Source organism: Emys orbicularis, chromosome 7, assembly GCF_028017835.1.
Source record: "Emys orbicularis isolate rEmyOrb1 chromosome 7, rEmyOrb1.hap1, whole genome shotgun sequence".
Classification (NCBI taxonomy): Eukaryota; Metazoa; Chordata; order Testudines; family Emydidae; genus Emys; species Emys orbicularis.
The window spans coordinates 81,789,107-81,807,752 of record NC_088689.1 but is presented as its reverse complement, the minus strand read 5'-3'; the positions used below and the strand labels follow the sequence as shown (position 1 = coordinate 81,807,752).

The following is an 18,646-nucleotide window of genomic DNA, read 5'->3' as shown; positions in this document are numbered from 1 at the left end:
ATTAGAGGTCCCGGGCTCTGCCCGTGACGGCTCCAGGGAAATCTGGGGCTGGCAGGAGCGACCTGGGTCTGGGAGGGGCAGCGGGTGCACCTGTGCCAATGAAGAGGACGTCGTAGTGCCCGTCGGCGGCCGTCACCCGGTCCACGGCGATGCGGGTGAAGGTGTAGTCCCCGCTGGTCTGCAGGAAAACGGGCCGCTGGTTGTGTGGCAACACGGGGTTGGCCATGAGTGGGTGGTTGCGGGCGAACTGGATCACGTCGTCGGGGAAATCCTTGGTGGAGCTGAAGGTGCCAAAGGTTTTGCTGGGGCACTGAGGGGACAGAGAGGGGCGAGGTCAGCTGGGGAAAACTGGGGAACGGGCCACGGCACATGAGACGCTGCTGCTCGTCACTTCCGACCCACAGCCCCCTGCCCTCCGAGCCCCAGGTTCCCCCCACAGCTCTGCCGGTGCCCCTCACTCCTGACCCACAGCTCCCTGCTATCCCAGCCCTGGGTTCCTCCCGCACACAGCTCTGCCGGTGCCTGTCAATCCCAACCCGCAGCCCCTGTGGTTCATCCTTTCCAGGCCCCTTGGCCAGAGCCAGCTCAGTCATTTCCCTTTGGGTGAGGGTGACAGCTTGTTTTGGCTAATGGACCCGCTCTGCGCTGGGCATCGAGCTCCCTACCAAATCCACTGGTGCTGAGACCTGGCACACAGCCCTGGCTCTGCTGCTTCCTGCAGAGCACTGACAGCAGCTGAGCCTTCCCTGCTGCCCAGACCCCTCTCACAGCTGGCCACCCCCTGTCCCCACAGGCCTCTTGGCGGGGGCAGGGTGGACTCTCCCCCCAGGTCAGGCTGGCAAAGCTGTGTGTGGGCACCGAGGTACCAGGCCCCGAGCAAAAGGGGTCCAGGATGGGGGCAGGATGCAGGGCTGCAGGTATCGAGGGGCTCGGGCAGCTGCATAGCCCTGCTGAGGGAGGCGACTGATCCCCACTGGCTGCAGGGGGAGCCCCCTGCCCCGCATCCCTCCCGGCCAGCTGGGGACCACAGCACGTACCATGCCCGGGCGAGGGTAGGGCACACGGCCCTGGTACGACACCCACTGGTAGTTGGGCCCCTCCTTGTGAGCGAAGGGCCCCAGGAAGGCTCGGCGGATGTCGTGCATGTTGTACAGGCAGACGGCGGAGCCCCTAAACACCGAGCTGCAGGGAAAGCAACAGGCAAGGGCGTGAGGGGGGCACGGGGCACTGGAAGCAAAGGGGGCATTGAGTGGGGGAAGGCCAAGGGGAACAGGGAGAAGGGGTCAGAGTGGGCATGGGGCAGGAGGGGAAGGACTATGGGTCCCTGGCCCTGAGCAGCCCCCTACACCAGGCCCAGCTGCAGAACCTGTGGGTGCTCTGGTGAAGGGGTCGTGGAGGGGCAGCGTGGAGCTGGCTGGGGGGGGGGGAGGGAGAAATGAGCTGGGGGGCCAGATGCACTGGGGAGGCTGATGAGCTGGGGGGGCTGGATGAACTGGCTGAGGGGGCTGGGCGCATGGGGGGGGGGCGGGTGAGCAGAGGGGTCAGTGCGGAGCTGGCTGGCGGGAGAGCGAGCTGGGGGGACATGTGGGGAGGCAGGCGCTTGAGGAGGAGGGCAGGTGAGCTGGGGGTTGGCGCAGAGCTGGCTGGGGGGCCGGGCATTGGGGGGGCAGCACGGAACTGTGGGGGCTGGGCATGCTGGGGGGGGGGCAGCGCAGAGCTGGGGAGGCGAGTGTTGGGGGGGCCTCGCCGTACCTGGAGGTGGAGAAGACGGCGTAGAGCAGGGGGTTCCGTGTGTCCCTCGTCCTCAGCAGGAAGACATCACCTGTGAGTGGCAGAGAGGGATGGGCGTGTCATTGATCAGCACCCCCCCAGGCACACATTCCTCCCGCCTCTGCTGCCCCCGCCAATACCTCCCCACACCTGATGTGACCAGCCCTCCTCCCCAGCACGCAGCCTCCCCACATGCCCTGTCACAGAGCACCCCCCACCCCAGGCAGTGACCCTGCAGCTGGCGCCCACCCCACGCCACTCACGGAGCTCGTCGAAGAAGGTGTCGCCCCCGTCGCTGCCTGGCACCGAACACACTAGCCTGGCCTTCAGGAACGTTGTCCACTTGTTCACCAGGCTCCGCTGCCCACCCAGGTCGTTCTGTGGGGAGGGGCAGACAGGCTGAGCGGGGGCCGGGCAGGGGGCTCAGCAGGATGCCCGCCCCCAGGGAGCCTCTCCACCCACCAGGACGCCAGCGCTGCCAGGTCCCAGGGCACGACAGACGATGGACTCCCCGTCTCCTGGCTGGACCTGCTGCAATGGCATGGGAGAGCCCGACTGAGCTGTCCCCAGTGTGGGGCTCCTGGGGAAGGATCCCACAGGCCTGGCTGGCAGAGCCGCTGCCCACATGCCAGGAGGGCTCGGCTCCAATCCCAGTGTCACTGCTGTGCAGGCGGAGCACAGATGGGGGTCACACCCATCCCTTCCGGCCCCCCAGGGGTGCAGTGAAAGGGACCAGCCCCATTGTCCCAGCTGGGCCGGGTGGGCACGGGAGCGCTCACCCTGCAGATCTGGCCGATGCGGGCAAAGCTGGCCTTGCCCAGCCCCTGCTGCCCCTCCACCGCCGTCTCGCGGAAGAAGAAGTAGATCTTGTCGTCGTCCGAGTTCTCGCTCTCCGGGATCCAGAATACGTCCACGAACTTGGGCTCTGGGCCGGGCAGAACACGGGGAGGAAGGGAGGGTCAGGCAGGGGGAGGCATGAGGTGAGCACTGGGCACCCATGCCATCCAGCACAGGCGCTCAGGCAGAAAGTAGAGCGAGTAACAGCTGCACTTGGCCCATGTCAGGGCTGCCAGCGCTTTGCTATCTGACCTGCGTGCTAACCCATGCAGGGGCAGTGCCCTACCCCCGGCTGACACAGGGGGAAACCGAGGTACAAAGAAGGGATGTTACCCAGTGAATCAGTGGCACAGCAGGGAATAGGACCCAGGAGTCCTGAAACCCCATCCCCACTGCTCTAACATACGCTCCCCTCCCAGAGCAGGGAACAGGACCCAGGAGTCCTGACACCCACTGCTCTAGCCCCCAGCCCTCCCTTCCCCAGAGGTGAAGCTAACAGCCTGAGCCAGGCCAGGGGTCACGTGGGCTCTGCACTGCCAGGAGATCAGCCGGGCCCTGCCCCGACCGTCAGGGAGGACCCGCAGCCAGTGCCAGAGGGGCGCTTTGCTGCCTGGAACCGGCTCGGCAGTGAATGGGGCCTGGGGTCGGAGCTGCAACCCAGGTCCCTTGCCTGTCTGGGGAGGTTCGGGGGAGGCAGGAGGGCACCCACCCACTGCCCCCGTGGTACCTGCCCTGCCACAGGCAGCTCCATGCTCCCCCAGCACCCCCCTCGTCCGTGCCGCATCAGGGACCTGCCCTGGCCAGCAAGACCAGGCTGGGATTGGGCACACCTGGCCGTGCTCATCCCCCTGCCCCTGGAACGTGCAGCTGCGGGGATCCCCATGCCCATGCAGCCAGACCACCTCCCGCCCCGGCTCCATCACCCCACAACTGCCCCCTGCTCAAAGGGGGCCCTGCAGTCACACGCCACTAGGTGGCAGCCTAGATCCACCAGCTCCCACAGGGAGAGTCAGCCCAGCCATGAGAGCGGGTCCAGGGCCAGAGAGAAGGGAGACTGGGTACGGGGCAGACGGGTGATGCTCCTCAGTCCCGACCCACAGCCCCCCAACCTCCTGCTATCCCAGCCCCCCCCCCCCCAGCTATACCCCCTGCTAGCCCAGCTCTGGGCTCCCCCAGCCAGCTGTGCTGGTGCCCCTCGCTCCCGACCCGCAGCCCCTGCTAGCCCAGCCCTGGGCTCCCCCCCACAGCTCTGCCCGGCAATTCCTGCACCCAGTCCAGCCCAGCTTTGGTGCCCAGGAGGCAGAGCCTGGGGGTGCCAGGTCACTGCACTGTCTCAGGGTGATCTTGAGCCACTCCCAGGGGCGCTGCTATTCTTGGTGCTGCCCATTTCCAGGCGATGGCACCTTCTGGGCAGAATAGGGCTGGGGCTTAGCATGGACAGGGTCCACAGGCAGCCCCAGCCTGGCAACCCCCCCAGCCGCTGTCTGCAGGGATGGGGACGCTGGGAGAGAGCCGAGAGTGAATCCCAGGGCCAGGCATTGCCAGGGGAAGGGTGGGAATGAGGCCCCCAAGGGTGAATGAGGCCAGAAGCTCTTGCAGGACGACGGGTTCATTATCCCAGCATGACAGATGGTGGGATTCAGAGGGCGAGTCAGTGAAATGCCAAAGGGGGTGAACGGAGCACAGATGCCCACAGGATTAGGGCCAGGAAAGCTTCTTCATCAGCCCTGCTGGTGTCCCTCACTCCCACCTGCAGCCCCTGCTATTCCAGCCCTGGGCTCCCCACAGCTCTGCCAGTGCCCCTCACTCCCGACCCGCAGCCCCAGCTATTCCAGCCCTGGGATTCCCCCCACAGCCCTGCCAGTGCCCCTCAGCCTTTGGGAAATGACCCCCAATCAGGGGCATGCACAAGAGGGGACAAGCAGGGGCACAGGGCCCCCAATAATGGGAAGGAGCACAGAACACACGCCTGCTCCCAAGTTCTGAAATCTCCCCCAAGAGACAGACACTCAGGGCCCAGCTCTGCCTTCCCCGTGACGTCACTGTTCCCACCTGTGCCCAGCGACTGGCATGCTCAGATCTGGGAGCCTCCCCTGCCTACCGCGCAGGGGGCTGGGCCGGAGCTGGGCCCGGACGAGTCTGTGACAGGGAGTGAAATTCACTAGGAGCTTGGCTGAGGCTGCCAAACTCACCACACTCAGGACGCGGCCCAGCATCCTCGAGCCGAGGGATCAGCCCCTGGGCAGCAGCAGGATTACGTTCCTGGGCCTCACCCCCTCCCCAGAAACCCCCCTAGCCCTGGCACTGACCATTGAGCCAGCGGGAGTCGTGCTGCTCGGTACGGATGGACGGGCGCAGCCCCAGGCTGCGGAAGATGGTGAAGTCGCGGCCCATCAGGTCGGTGGCCACCCCGGAATACAGCTCCTCCCCTGGCGCAGGGATCAGAGGGGTCGGGGGCATTAAACACGGGCCTGCCCAGTCCTCCCCGCCTACCTCCCCCTGCCTCATCCAATCACCAGGGGAAAGGCCGGGCGCCCTGCTCCTCAGACAGCCAAGGGATCCGCTCCACGCCCCTCACCAGACGTCACTGGAGGGGGGGAATTTACAGGGGCACCCCCGGGAGATCAGGGGGTTAACAAGTGAATCCCTGGCTCCCACAGCCTGGGCCCTGCTCACCCCTCCCCCCCAGCTCAGTGGTGAGTTCAAGGCTCAGATTCCTCTGCTGGGACAGTCCCCGGTGACCCACAGGGGCTCTTGTGTCCTGGCTCTGCACAGAACTGGCATCTTGCCCTCAGCACCCCCCAGAGGGCACAAGCCAGCAGTGTCTCAGCCAGCCCAGCCTTTTCCCTCAGGGGGCGCCATGGGGAGCTGGGTAGGAGCGCTGGCTGTGGGGGGAGCTCCCAGCTACTCCAGACCCAGCCTCTCCCAGTAGGGGGTGCTGTGGGGAGGGGGAGGGGCAGGGGCATGAGGCAGTCAGCAGGGCCCAGCAGACGATACGGAGGGCCCCACGTGCCAGCTCAGGGCCGTCGCTCTTACCCACGAGCACTGAGGCAGCCACGTGCCGCGGGTCGTACGGGCTCTTCCCTTTGCCGTCCTCCATGGCTGCAGGGTCCAGCTTAAAGACGGGCTCCTGGAGAGAGGGAACGAATCACGTCAGCAATGGCGGGGGCGTCTGGGGCCAAGGCTGCTAACAGAACCAGCCCCCCCCATCCTCCGCCCCCCGATTTAGTTGATTTAGTTGGGGATTGGTCCTGCTTCGAGCAGGGGGTTGGACTAGATGACCTCCTGAGGTCCCTTCCAATCCTGGTATTCTATGATTCTATGAGGGGGAGCGGTCCCATCTGCCCCAGATGGGGCCCCTGCAGGGCAGATGGCGGGCAGGGGATGCCCTGGGCGTTGGGGCTGGGAGGCCATCTCTCATTTGTCCCTTAGTAGGGGTGCCGCCGGGCCCTACCTCCATGCGCTGGCCGACCTCCACGAAGGCGCAGGTGGGGTGGAAGGCGCCCGTGCCGCAGGCGTATAGGTGGGTGCGGTTGTACAGGTGCAGGATCTTGATGAAGTTCATACACTCGGCCTGAAAGACACGGGGTGGAGGGAGCTGGGGGTGAGTGGGGCGGGGCCTGGCAGGGGGCATGTTCCTCCCTGCGCCCCCATAGCTGGCACCACCCTGGTCCACACTTTGCCCAGCTCTCTGTGGGCTCCCCTCTATCTGTCCTGGGCAGGGCAGCAGCTGCCCCGGACCCACAGCTCCCCCAGGATACAGCTCACAGGGCTGAGACCAGAGCAACAGCCCCCTTGGGGTTTCTGGGTGGGTTTGGCCAACACCACATCTGAGCCCAGGGCTCCAGCCGGCCCCCTGGCCCCTCTGCTCTGGCCCCTGGAATGCAAGGTTCAAGTGTTGGGATCCATGGCCAGGAGTTGGAGGCTGGGACGCCGGCTCCCTGCCTCGCCTCTGGGGGTGCTAGTGTCCCTGGCCAACAGGATCTCATTGCAGCACGGCCCAAAGACTGCTCACCCCCCCGCACCCATCTCAGAAACACACTGAATTCCCAGCAGCCCCAGCTCTCCTAGGAGGGGGCACTGTGGTGAGTGGGGCAGGAGTGCTGGCTGTGGGGGAGCTCCTGCCCCACACAAGGAGCCCCCAGGCCAAGGCCTCCCACACGCTGACTCATACACCAGGGCAGCTGGCGATGGGAATCCAGGCTGGTCCTTCCCCCCCGCGGTTGCCCTGAGCCATTCCAGGGGCACAAGGATCCAGGCCGGTCCCCCCACAGGTCCCCCGGAGCTGCCCCCAGGGCAGAGGGGCCCCGCCCATATCCCTGCCCCCTGGCCGGGGCAGTGATTCACTGTTCCCAGGTGTGTGGACAGGGACGTTCCATCCCAGCCCTGAGTCACCTGAGCCTGGTGCCTGGTGAGCGGCAGGGCCTGCCCATCTGGAATTGCCATCTCAGGCAGGTGCTGCCCCGGCTGGGGCGTGACCCCAACCCCCACTAGCCAGGCCAGTGGGCTGGGGAGAAGGGAACCCCAAGAGCAGTGGCACTGCTCCTGGAGCAGGGGGGGCACCAGGTGCCGCCCCAGTCCCTGCCGCTTGGCTAATAGCTGCAGGCGGGACAGATCAGGGCACCAGGCCATGGCACAGATGGTGCCACCCAGGGCCCGGACACGCATGCCTGAGCCTCCGCTCGTTGCTACTTATCATGGCCCTGTTGGTGCCGTGGGCAGGGCTGTGGCGCCAGGAGAGGGCGCTATCGGGAGATCCTCACATGACTCAGAGTGAGGGTCCGACAGCTCCTGGAAAATGAGTAACACTAATGAGAACCTAAGGGAAGGGAATGGCCGGGCCAGGCACCCCCACCCTACACTTCCAGCCTGGAGCTGAGCTGCCACAGTATTCTTGCCGGCAAGTTAAAGAAGTATGGGCTGGATGAATGGACTATAAGGTGGATAGAAAGCTGGCTAGATGGTCGGGCTCAACGGGTAGTGATCAATGGCTCCATCTCTAGTTGGCAGCCGGTATCAAGCAGAGTGCCCCAAGGGTCGGTCCTGGGGTCGGTTTTGTTCAATATCTTCATTAATGATCTGGAGGATGGCGTGGACTGCACTCTCAGCAAGTTTGCAGATGACACTAAACTGGGAGGAGTGGTAGATACGCTGGAGGGTAGGGATAGGATACAGAGGGACCTAGACAAATTAGAGGATTGGGCCAAAAGAAACCTGATGAGGTTCACAAGGACAAGTGCAGAGTCCTGCACTTAGGATGGAAGAATCCCATGCACTGTTACAGACTAGGGACCGAATGGCTAGGAAGCAGTTCTGCAGAAAAGGACCTACGGGTTACAGTGGACAAGAAGCTGGATATGAGTCAACAGTGTGCCCTTGTTACCAAGAAGGCTAACAGCATTTTGGGCTGTATAAGTAGGGGCATTGCCAGCAGATCGAGGGACATGATCATTCCCCTCTATTCGACATTGGTGAGGCCTCATCTGGAGTACTGTGTCCAGTTTTGGGCCCCACACTACAAGAAGGATGTGGAAAAATTGGAGAGTCCAGCAGAGGGCAACAAAAATGATTAGGGGGCTGGAGCACATGACTTATGAGGAGAGGCTGAGGGAACTGGGATTGTTTAGTCTGCAGAAGAGAAGAATGAGGGAGGATTTGATAGCTGCTTTCAACTACCGGAAAGGGGGTTCCAAAGAGGATGGATCTAGACTGTTCTCAGTGGTACCAGATGACAGAACAAGGAGTAATGGTCTCAAGTTGCAGTGGGGGAGGTTTAGGTTGGATATTAGGAAAAACTTTTTCACTAGGAGGGTGGTGAAGCACTGGAATGGGTTACCTAGGGAGGTGGTGGAATCTCCTTCCTTAGAGGTTTTTAAGGTCAGGCTTGACAAAGCCCTGGCTGGGATAATTTAGTTGGGAATTGGTCCTGCTTTGAGCAGGGGGTTGGACTAGATGACCTCCTGAGGTTCCTTCCAATCCTGATATTCTATGATTCTATGATATTGCAGTCCTGGACCCCCTCCCTGCTGTCCCCCAGCTCTGCCAGTGTCCTCAATCCTGACCCGCAGCCCCCTGCTTGCCCAGCCCTGGGATCTGCCGACAGCTCTGCCGGTGCCCCTCCTCAATCCTGACCTGCAGCCCCTGGCTCCCCACACAGCCCTGCCGGTGCCCCTCACTCCCGACCCACAGCCCCCTGCTATCCCAGCCCTGGGCTGCCCCCAACTCTGCTGGTGGCCCTCCTCAATCCCGACCTGCAGTCCCTGCTAGCCCAGCCCTTGGCTTCCTCCCCAGCTCTGCTGGTGCTCCTCACTCCCGACCCACAGCAGCCCCAGCTATCCCCAGCTGCAGAGGGTGGGGGGCCACAGAGCCCCAGGAGCTGGATCTGGCCCCAGGGACCCTGGCAGAGGGCAGAGCCGACCGGGAGCAGGAGCACTTGCAAGGCTACTTCTGTCCAGCGTCTCCTCTAGGGGCAGTGGCTGGGTAAACAGTGGGGCCAGCGCTAACAGGGGCCGGTCAGCGCCCCTAGACAGACAAACAAGCCTCAGGCTGCTTGTTTGCTGCCCTTTCACCCCAATGCAGGGCCAGGCTCAGCGCTGCCGGCAGGAAACCAGATGGGAGTGAAGTCGCCATGGCCATGTCCAGCCAGACCAGTGTGCCATGCAGCACCACCCTGCCCCTCCTGCCCCCAGCCCTGCCCAGGCCCCTCCTGCCACCCACCTGCCCCTGCCCAGCCCCTCCTCTGCCCACCCCCAGCCCTGCCCTGCCCCCTCCTGCCGCCGACCCCCCAGCCTTGCCCTGCCCAGGGCCCTCCTGCTGCCTGCCCTCAGCCCTCCCTGGGCCCCTCCTGCCCCCAACCCCGCCTCCTGCCCCCGCCCTGCTTGGGCCCCTCCTGCCACCTGCCCTCAGCCCTGCCTGCCCCCTCCCACCCTGGGAGGGCCCCTCCTGCCACCTGGCTGCCCCCAGCCCCGCCCTGCCCGGGGCCCTCCTGCCTCCCACCTGGTGGGATTGAGGGGCACCAGTAGAGGGAGATAGGGAAATATTATCCCCATTTCATGGTGGGGAAATTGAGGCCCAGAGCGAGGCAGCGACTAGCTCAAGGTCCCTGGGAGGAGCCCAGGCTGCAAAAACTCCTCGATCCCCTTCACCTCCCAGCTCAGCACAGAGACAGCCACCACCCCACCCCATCCATCCTGAGGACCCCCCCCCCCATCCTGCCTGCACAATGCCACCAGGCATTCCAGAGTGCACTGGGGCAGGAAAACACAAAGCATCCCTCGGGGAGCACCTGGGGCTGTGACCCACAACCTCCCTCCGGGCGGGGGACCCTCAGACCAGCACATATGCTCTGAACGCCACCCCCACCCCAGCCCGGCAGACAGGCCCAGCACTTGCCCAGCCAGGCAAACAATCGGCCCTTGTTTCTCCCAGCCACTTGATTGATGAAGGCAGGGTGGGGGGAGTGGAGGGAGGGCAGCACCCGTCAGTAGCTGGTACTGGGGCCTCGGGGAGGATCCCGGGATCCCTTCCCCCTCTGCCGGGCATGGCCAAGGCTCTGAAGAGCAAAGTTTGTGCTGGAAAGTGGCAGGCAGGTGTCCAGCTGTGAAGGGGTAAAACGCTCAATAAACAGTCACTCAGGCCCCCCCCCCCACCCCATAGGAGCTCAGTCTCCAACTGCCGTGGGGCTGAGATTTCACCCAGCATCTTCCCAGCTGCCTGGATCAGCCTCCCCCCCTCTAGCCTCAGGCTTCCCTGGATCTGATCCTGCCTGGGCCCGATCCAGCCTGGGCCCAGCCTCGCAGCAATTGGCCCCCGGGGGATCCCTCAGCTCAGGGGGACTCGGTACCCACGACGTGTCCCGCAGCCTGCTGCCCCTCTGCATCACTGCACTGATCCCCCCCTTGGCCGGGACTACTTCCCAACCCCCAGACAGTTCCCAGCAGCCTGCCAGGATGGTTCCTCCCCCCCCCAGTCCAGGGGGCTCCCCGAAGAGACCCTGGCCCCCCGGCAGTGCTGTGCCTCCCCGCACCCCCTGCAGGCCCCGCTGCTGTGTGCTAGCGGCTCTGGGAACCCCCCACTACCCGAGCCAGGGGTGGGTCCCGGCGCCCAGGCCTTGTCTATCTCCAGGGAGGGCAGTGGCCCGGTCAGAGCGGGGCAAGGTCCCCGGATGGCATGGCCCATGCTGCCCAATAGGAGCAGAGAGGCTGGTGGGCAGCCTCCGGCTTGGCCCTCCCAGTGCCACAGCAAGGGGGCAGGGAAAGACCCCTTTTGCCCCCCAGGGGTTCACCCCTGCCCAATGGGGATCAAGAGCCTCCCTCTAGGGGGATCAATGGAAGGGGGGCCGTGTCACCCCCAGCCCCACAGGGGCCCCTCCCAAAAGCACACTGGCTGGGCCACTTCGGGTGCCTTGGCATCGCCTAGTCCTTGGGACCCCTCACCGTTGGGGCTGGCAGAACAGTTGGGGGCAGTGGCCTCAGCCCGTGGCAGCCTGCTCACCCCACACTGTCCTTGTGCCCCTTGGCCAGCCCCCTGCGAGTCAGATGTGGTCTCACCCCAGCCTGTCATGGGACCCCAGGCGGCCTGGAGCCAAGAGAGCTGGGCTCCGCGAGGCCCCACGCCCTGCCTCAAAGCAGGGGAGATATGAACAGGGCGTCCCGTCTCCACTGAACGGGGGGCAGACCCCAAACACTTCAGGTCTGACCCTGCCCAACACACTTGGCTCCCATGGGGCAGTGCTGGGCTGGGCTGCTGGGCTGGGCACCACACAGGATGCCCCCAAACAGACCAGGCCAGGGGAGGCTCCATCGCTGTGACAAGGCGCTATGGGATGCCGCTCCATGGTGCCCAACTCAAAGGCCAGGCTTGAAACCCCTGCAGGGCATGGGGGGCTGGCAACCCCTGCACAGCCAGGGTGGGCGCTCCGGGGTCAGTGGGGAAGCCTGCCCACCCCCCGAGTTAAATCACCCCCAGCTCAGCCTGGATGGAGCACTTACGTTGATGTCTTTGCCGGCCCAGTTGCATTCCTCCCTCCACTCCACAGGCGCTGGCCAGTAGATCTGCGGGAAGAGAGCAGGACAGATCAGGGAGAGGCATCTCCCTCTCCCCCCATGGGCCCCTCAATCCCAACCCGCAGCCCCCCGCCAGCCCAGCCCCGAGTTCCTGCATGAACTGTGGTGCTGGGCTCGGGGGGGAGGGGTCAGCCTGCGGAGCACGAGGCCGAGACCCTCCCAACTCAGTTCACACCAGGAACTGAGGGGCAGCATCCCTGGAGGCAGAACGAGGCCCCTGCCCTGACAATGCGCCCCACCATGCCCCATGTAGAGGGGCTCCCAATTCCCCTCTCCATCCCGTGCCCTGGAACAGCAGCAGCCAGAGCAGCCTGGGGAAGTGGCTCGAGCGTGCCAGTCCTCAGCGACTCTTTGGGCAGGGCCGTGCCTGCCCAGCTGAGCACCAGTACGCTCAAGACATGCAACGCAAGCTGCACGGCGCCCTGGGAGCAGGGGCTCCTCCAGCAGCTGTGGTGGGGACTCAAGGTCCCAGCAGCGAAGGCATCAGCCGACCCCCCCGTGGCGTTCAAGCTGGATGGTCGTTACAGGCGATTTCACGGGGGAGGTGAGGCGAGGCAGCTGGAATGCCGGCAATGTCGCCTCTCGAGTGGGCGTCTCTGCCCACTGCCCCTCCCCATGGTGGGTGCCCGGATCCCTCCACCGTGCAGCAGTCACCTTCTTGTCCTGCTTGCTGATGTTGTCCAGGCTCAGGGAGGCCAGGTGGTTCTTGCCGCCGACGAAGAGCCGGCCCCGCTCCTCGTCCAGGAGCAGCGCCTCGTAGCAGCAGGAGCGCTCCAGCCCATAGGTGCGCAGCCCGTGGCGCGCTTTTAACTCTGTGGGGAGACATGGGGGCTGGGATCAGGCCGGCTCCGCCCTGGCTATCAGCTTCTCTCAGGGATCACAGGCCAAGGGAATGGAATGCAAAGACCCCGGGCCTGGGTCCTCAAAGGTATTTAGACACCCACCCTCCCATGGGAGTTAGGCACCTCTGTGGATCTGGGCTTTGGAGATGGCCAGTGTCAGGGACGCCAGCACAAGGCCCAGAGAACAGCGCCGCCCCAAGCCCCACACGCAGATCATCTGGTTCCTGGCACCTGCCACACAGGACTTGCCCTGGGTGCCACTGCGGTCAGTTTCAAACAGCGCTCGGGGCCCGATTTTTCAGAGCAGGGCAACCAGCATGCAGCCATGGGCACCGCCCCTCTGAGAGCTGGGCCACCGGGGGTGCGTCTCCGCTGCAGTGAAAGAGCCGCAACGCAGCTGGGGCTGGCCCGGGGCAGCTGGCTTGGGCTTGGGCTGCGGGGCTGGAAAATTGCGGTGTAGGCATTCGGGCTGGGGCTGGAGCCCGGGCTCTGGGACTCCACCAAGGGGGTGGGTCTCAGAAACTGGGCTCCAGCCGGAGCCTGAATGTCTACACTGCTTTTAGCCCCGTGAGCCTGAGCCAGCTGATCTGGGCTCTAAGTTATCGCAGTGTAGACATATCCAAGGACACTGTCACAGGTGGGAAAAGAACCCAGGAATCCTGACTTCCAGTCCCCTGCTTTAACCACAAGATACCACTCCCCTCCCAGAGCCAAGGATAGAACCCAGGAGTCCTGGCCCTCAGCCCTCCCGTTGTAACCCATCCTATCAGACCCCCTTCCTCCCCAGGAATAGAACCCAGGAGTCCTGAACCCCAGTCCCCTGCTCTAACCACTGGTGGATTGCTCTCTTCGGAGTGAAATAAACACGGTGGATGCCCATTAGGGCTACTGCCCCCCCCCAAAGTTCTGGGGGCTCCAATGGGATCAGAGAGATCACCTGCATTTCTGGTGCTTTTCCAACTCAGACAATTGGGGTGGAGACCCAGGAACAAAGTCTCTTGCACATGAGTCGTGTGGGAGCCAGCACAGCACTCTGGAAGCTTTGAAACAAGCACTGTGCTGCTATGGAGCCAGGTAGCACCCTCTGACTGGCAATGAATATGGGAACATCGCTCCCCGGGAATGAACATTAACCCACTGAGCCCACCTCCCCAGCCATATGTGCACCACCACAGGGTGACACAGTCACACCGCTGGGGTCGGCATCAGCAGGTGATGCTGTCAAGGCTTCGGATTATTTTCTCTGAGTGTGCGAGCAAGTTTTGAGTCTTGGGAAGACATGCATTGTAGTAATACAGGGGTCTGCGTAGAGGCAGCTTGAGCAGAGAAGGAGTGTGTGAGCAGGAAGAGAGAGGATCTGCTCTGCCGTGGGCTCTAACTGGAGTCACTTCTCAAGGCTGAGTTGCTCCTGGGAGCCGAACGCTGCCCTTGGGCTGAGATCGCTGGGAGAAGGGACTGCCTTGCATGCTGACTGACCATCTCTGTTCAAAGACTGCGGCATGCACGTAAACAAGTCACCCTAACAACACAACCAACACTCCGTGTCACTAATTTCTCCTCCAATAGGAAGGTGACCCCATTCCCCTCCCAGGGCTGGGGACAGAACCCAGGAGTCCTGACTCCCAGCTGCCCTGCTCTAACCACTAGATCCCACTCCCCTCCCAACGCTAGAGATAGAACCCAGGAGTCCTCCCAACCCCCCACCCTCACGCTCTAACCACTAGACCCCACTCCCTTTCCAGAAGGCAGACCCAACAACACTCATGTCGCCCCAAGAGTTAATGTTTCCCATTTAGCCCCCGCTGTTCTCCATAGGATCTCATACCACAGGCTGTGTGCAGCTCAGGCACGCCGGGGCTGGCAGTGTCTGCAGGCCGGCCCGCAGCCCCGGAGCTGTGCTTAGTCCATGCCAGAGGCAGCACTGAAGAGGTTAATACAGAGGCGGGAGCCCTGGGTTAGGGAGTACAGGGCCAGGCCAGCTGCCTCCTGGCAGGGTTAAATGTCAGGGAAGGCAGAGGCTGTGGAATTAGCCCTGGATCCGGTCCCAGTGCTGCCAACACTGGCATTGCTGTCCCCCAGAGCTGGCCAGCAAAGTCTCCTGCAGAAGGAATTAACCCTTCAGGGCCAGGTGCCCCATAAGAATGCTGCCTGGCGTCAGGATACCCGGGGACCATGGCACTGGTGAGAGGGCTTCCCTGCCCAGCAGGCACCTGGGCACAGTGCTGTGCCTTAGGGGAGCAGTTAGAGGCCCCATTGTGCCAGACCCTGAGTGAGAGAGAGTCCCCAGCACTCACAATCTAAATAGACCGGGGAGGAGAAACTGAGGCACTGAGCAGGACTGGACACCGGTGGCTCTGAATGTACGGGGCACCCCAGCACAGAGAACCCCCAGGTCCCTGGGGGGGGGCAGTCAGCTGGATGCCATGATCCCAGAAGATGGGCTGTGGCAGCTGTGCACCCCACAGCCCTGCTCAGCCTGCCCTGGCTGGGGCCATCTAGGAAATGGGCAGAGGGTGCATGGGGTGAAGGGGGTACCCAGGGGCTGCTGCTTCCCTCTGCATCCCTGGTTCGTCCCTGGATCCTCTGTCCTGGCACCCCCTCCCCCCACCAGCTTCACCACATCAGTGGAAGCAGAGCACAACAGGCTGTTCCCCAGAGAAGAGGCCCCACAGTGCCTGATCTGCTGGCCACCACAGGAACAAACGGGCCATTGTGGGGAGGCGGGGGAGAGCAGCTTGCAGGGGACAGGCTGCCTGTGCCAGAGGCGCCTGCAGGGACCACACAGCCCAGCATGGCTCAGGGGCCAGAGTCCAGCCAGGTCTCTGCCCCCTCCCCCGCAGCACCAGTTCACCCCCCTCTGCCCCCACCCCCACTCTGCCAGCTCACCCCACATCCGTCTCCCCTGCGGTGCCAGCCCACCCCCTCTCTTCCCCCTCCCTCACTGCTCTCAGCCCCCTCCACTGTGCCAGCTCACCCCGTATCCCCCTCCCCTGCAGCATCAGCCCATCCCCTCCCCCACTGCCCCCTGCCCCTCCCCCACTGCCAGGCCACCCCTCTGCCCCTCCCCCACTGCTCCATGCCCCCTCCCCCGCTCCCAGGCCACCCCTTCCTGCCTCCTCCCCCACTGTGCCAGCACATCCCTCCCTGCGCTCTGACCCCTTCTTGCTGCCACACCAGCCCAGGCCTTGCCTGCACCCCCCCGCAGCCTCCCCTGCCGTCCAGGACCCTGGAGCCAGCCTAAGGAAGGGAGGGCTCAATGCAGTGGGGGGGGGGGGAGGGGGCACACAGGGAGGAGCCTGTTTCTAGGACCCCACTGCCTCTTGTGGCTTTCCTTTCCCACAAGGCCGGCAGGTTCCCTCTGCTGCCAGGACACGAGGGGATAATCGCCTGCCTGCTCCACAGCCTCTCAGCGCTAACTGGCCAGGAGAGCGAAGCCAGGCTGGTCAGTTTCACATTCCTCTCTAGTCAGTATGGCCAGGAGGGACCACAAGCTATCCCCAGGCTCTGCTGGCTAGGCATGGACTCGCACTGCCCTGGCTGCCCACTGGCTAGCCCAGCTAAGTCTCCTCCCAGTGGGGAGACAGCCCCAGCTCCAAGTAGGAGGGACCCTCAGCCTGGCAGCCATGGCCCCTGTCCAGCAGTGGGACACCTGGGAACAAGGCACTGCTGCTCCCCGAGCTGGGCCCACTTCTGAAGTGGGGGTGGGGGTGGGGGTCCAATCCAGGGGTCAGTGACACACTGCTGAAACCAGGTGTGAAAGTAACGTAGCAGATACAGGAACTGGGAGCAAACACACTTAGGTGGGACTGGGGACACTGACAGCCAGCGCCCCTGCCCGTGTCACACAGCACCCCCTGCTGGGAGAGGCTGAGGCCCCACAGCCAGTGCTCCTGCCCCGCTCCCCGCAGTGCCCTCTACTGAGAGAGGCTGGGGCTGGAGAAGCCAGGAGCTCCCCCACATCTCACAGTGAACCCTTCCCTGTCCCACGCCGGCCATTTCCCCTTTGGTTCAATCCTGCCTGACACCGGCTGCTCAGGGACTTGACTGGGAGCATTCAAGGACTGGCATCACGTGAGGTAACCCAGCAACCCCACGCTGCTGCTTAGCAACTATTCTGGAAACAGCTCAAAAGGCAGCCCCCCTCCCCCCCCCCATACCTCTTTAATGAGTTTCTAGCTGATGGACAAATTAGTGGAAAGGGCAAAGGCCTCCCGGAGGCCTCCGCTCTCAGTGCGGCAGCGCCCTGCCACCGATTGCCCCAGCCACCTCATCTCCCAGGAGGGAGGACACAGAGCCCTGTTTTGGGCTGCACCCCAGCTCCTGTGTGCTGCCCTGGCCGTGGGAAGGGGCTAGAACTGGACCGATCTGCCCACTGGCAGGGTACTCTGGGGTGAGGGGTGCTCCCTGGCACAATAGCCTCATGCCACCCTCCCTGGCAGCTCCCAGTGCTGGGGGGGAGGGAGTCAGAGCAGTCCACGAGGGTACCAGAGCCCTCCCCGGCCCCCAAGGGCACCAGGGCCCGCACTGGCCCCTGAAGCCAGGAGGCACCTCGGTGCCGAGGCCAGCGAGCACCAGGCCCCTTGGCACGCTGCATGGGGGATCAGCGCTGAGGCCAGGCACTGCTGCAGCCCAGCCCATTGCAGTGCCCCAGCTCCTGAAGCGCCCTGGGCTCCTGGCGGAGCCGGGGTCAGCGGTCATGGGGCAGCAAGAGGCTGTCCGGAGCTGTGCCTGGGGTGGGTGGGGGGCGGGCTGCACGGCTTCCACTCATTCCACAGCATCCCCCCTGTGAAGGCCCCTTTCTTCCTGCTGCTGAGAGGGGCCGGCTCCAGCCCTCCAGGCCCCTCTCCAGAGAGCTGGAGCAGCAGGGCCAGCCCCACCCCCACCTGCCCCAGGAGGGTCCTGTAAGGAGCAAGAGGGGAAGATGTCTCCACCCCCCAGTTGCTCCTTGGGTTTGAGGCTTCCAGCAAGGGGACAAGGCTGCCTAAAGGGTAGGGGCTGGGGGACACCTGCTACCTCCCACCCCCGAACCCATGTCACATGGTCATTAACCCCTGGGAAATGCCAGGGGTCACTTGCACCCTGGGGTGAATCAGAGAGCAGCGGCTCAGGGCTGCACTTCCCAAACCTGGGGCCAGCCAGTCCCCCCTGCTCCAGGGCCGGATCAGAACTGGGGACCTGGAGATGAAAAGGTCCAGGTCCCCTCCTCGAGCCAGCCAGCTCCCGAGACATATACATGTCCCAGCAGGGCAGGGTGTACAGGCTGGGCTGGGGGTAACCCCCTTTCCTCTTGCTTTGAAAATGTAACCCTGAGACCTTCCAAAGATGGGGCAATCACAGGCTGGGGTGTGGGCAAAGAGGGAGAGTTCACATCTCCTTGAGCCGAAAACCAGATCCTACCTGAGGAGCTGGGGGGGGAGGAGGGGGGAGGGGGATGATGGGGGAGGTGACCCAAGTTATAACCCTGCCCCCACCGCCAGATGGGAAGGCAGCTGCTCCCCCAGCAACAGCAACCATCCACAATGAATGGGGCGGGCCAGGCCCCCGCACAGTGGGGCGTCCAGCCAGGCTGCAGACGTCCAGCTCCCGGGCTGGCCTGCAGCACTGACAGGGTTCACGCGTGCGGGGACAAAGTGCTGTGGATGACATTGCTGCCTGCCCGTGGGCATTCCCGGGCCACCAAGGGGGATGCAGCATCTCTGCACCCCATGCTCTCTCTGCAGCGTCAGCTGGAGCCCCCGGCCTGGGTGCGGAGCTGGCCCAGTGTCAGCCTGGAAGGGGCGAGGGGCCCTACACGCTGCTGGGCGGCCTGGCATGGCTGTAATAAGAATTCATCGCAAGCCCCCACCTGCCCCTCGGGTTGGACAGAGCATTCGCTTCACGTAGGCTGGCTCTGATCCCAGCCAGAACCCCACAAGAAAGGCCCTCCCGATGCCATACACGGCCCAGCCCAAAGCCCCATAATCCCTCCCAGAACTCTGCCTGCTGGGGGTCACCCGCGTAAGCTGCAGCCAAGCCCTGAGGGCCGGATCCCCAGCTGGCACCAACCGGCACAGCTCTGCTGAAGTCACTTTACAGTTACCCGCGGCTCGGCCTGCTGGGGATCTAGCTCCCAAGGCTGCTGCTAGCAATCCA

At 64.0% G+C, this 18,646-nt stretch overlaps 1 protein-coding gene across 1 annotated transcript in view; it reads right to left on the bottom strand.

The window, feature by feature from the left end:
• The window catches only part of SEMA3B (semaphorin 3B), a 35,938-nt gene that overhangs the window by 4,790 nt on the left and 12,502 nt on the right, over nucleotides 1–18,646 (bottom strand). The window contains exons 3-12 of the mRNA XM_065408566.1: nucleotides 12,327–12,484; nucleotides 11,598–11,660; nucleotides 6,062–6,181; nucleotides 5,644–5,737; nucleotides 4,917–5,036; nucleotides 2,550–2,695; nucleotides 2,034–2,148; nucleotides 1,753–1,822; nucleotides 1,038–1,182; nucleotides 91–310 (exon numbers count right to left, since the gene is read on the bottom strand). Coding sequence (XP_065264638.1) covers nucleotides 91–310; nucleotides 1,038–1,182; nucleotides 1,753–1,822; nucleotides 2,034–2,148; nucleotides 2,550–2,695; nucleotides 4,917–5,036; nucleotides 5,644–5,737; nucleotides 6,062–6,181; nucleotides 11,598–11,660; nucleotides 12,327–12,484 — 1,251 coding nt within the window. The remainder of the gene's footprint in view (nucleotides 1–90; nucleotides 311–1,037; nucleotides 1,183–1,752; nucleotides 1,823–2,033; nucleotides 2,149–2,549; nucleotides 2,696–4,916; nucleotides 5,037–5,643; nucleotides 5,738–6,061; nucleotides 6,182–11,597; nucleotides 11,661–12,326; nucleotides 12,485–18,646) is intronic.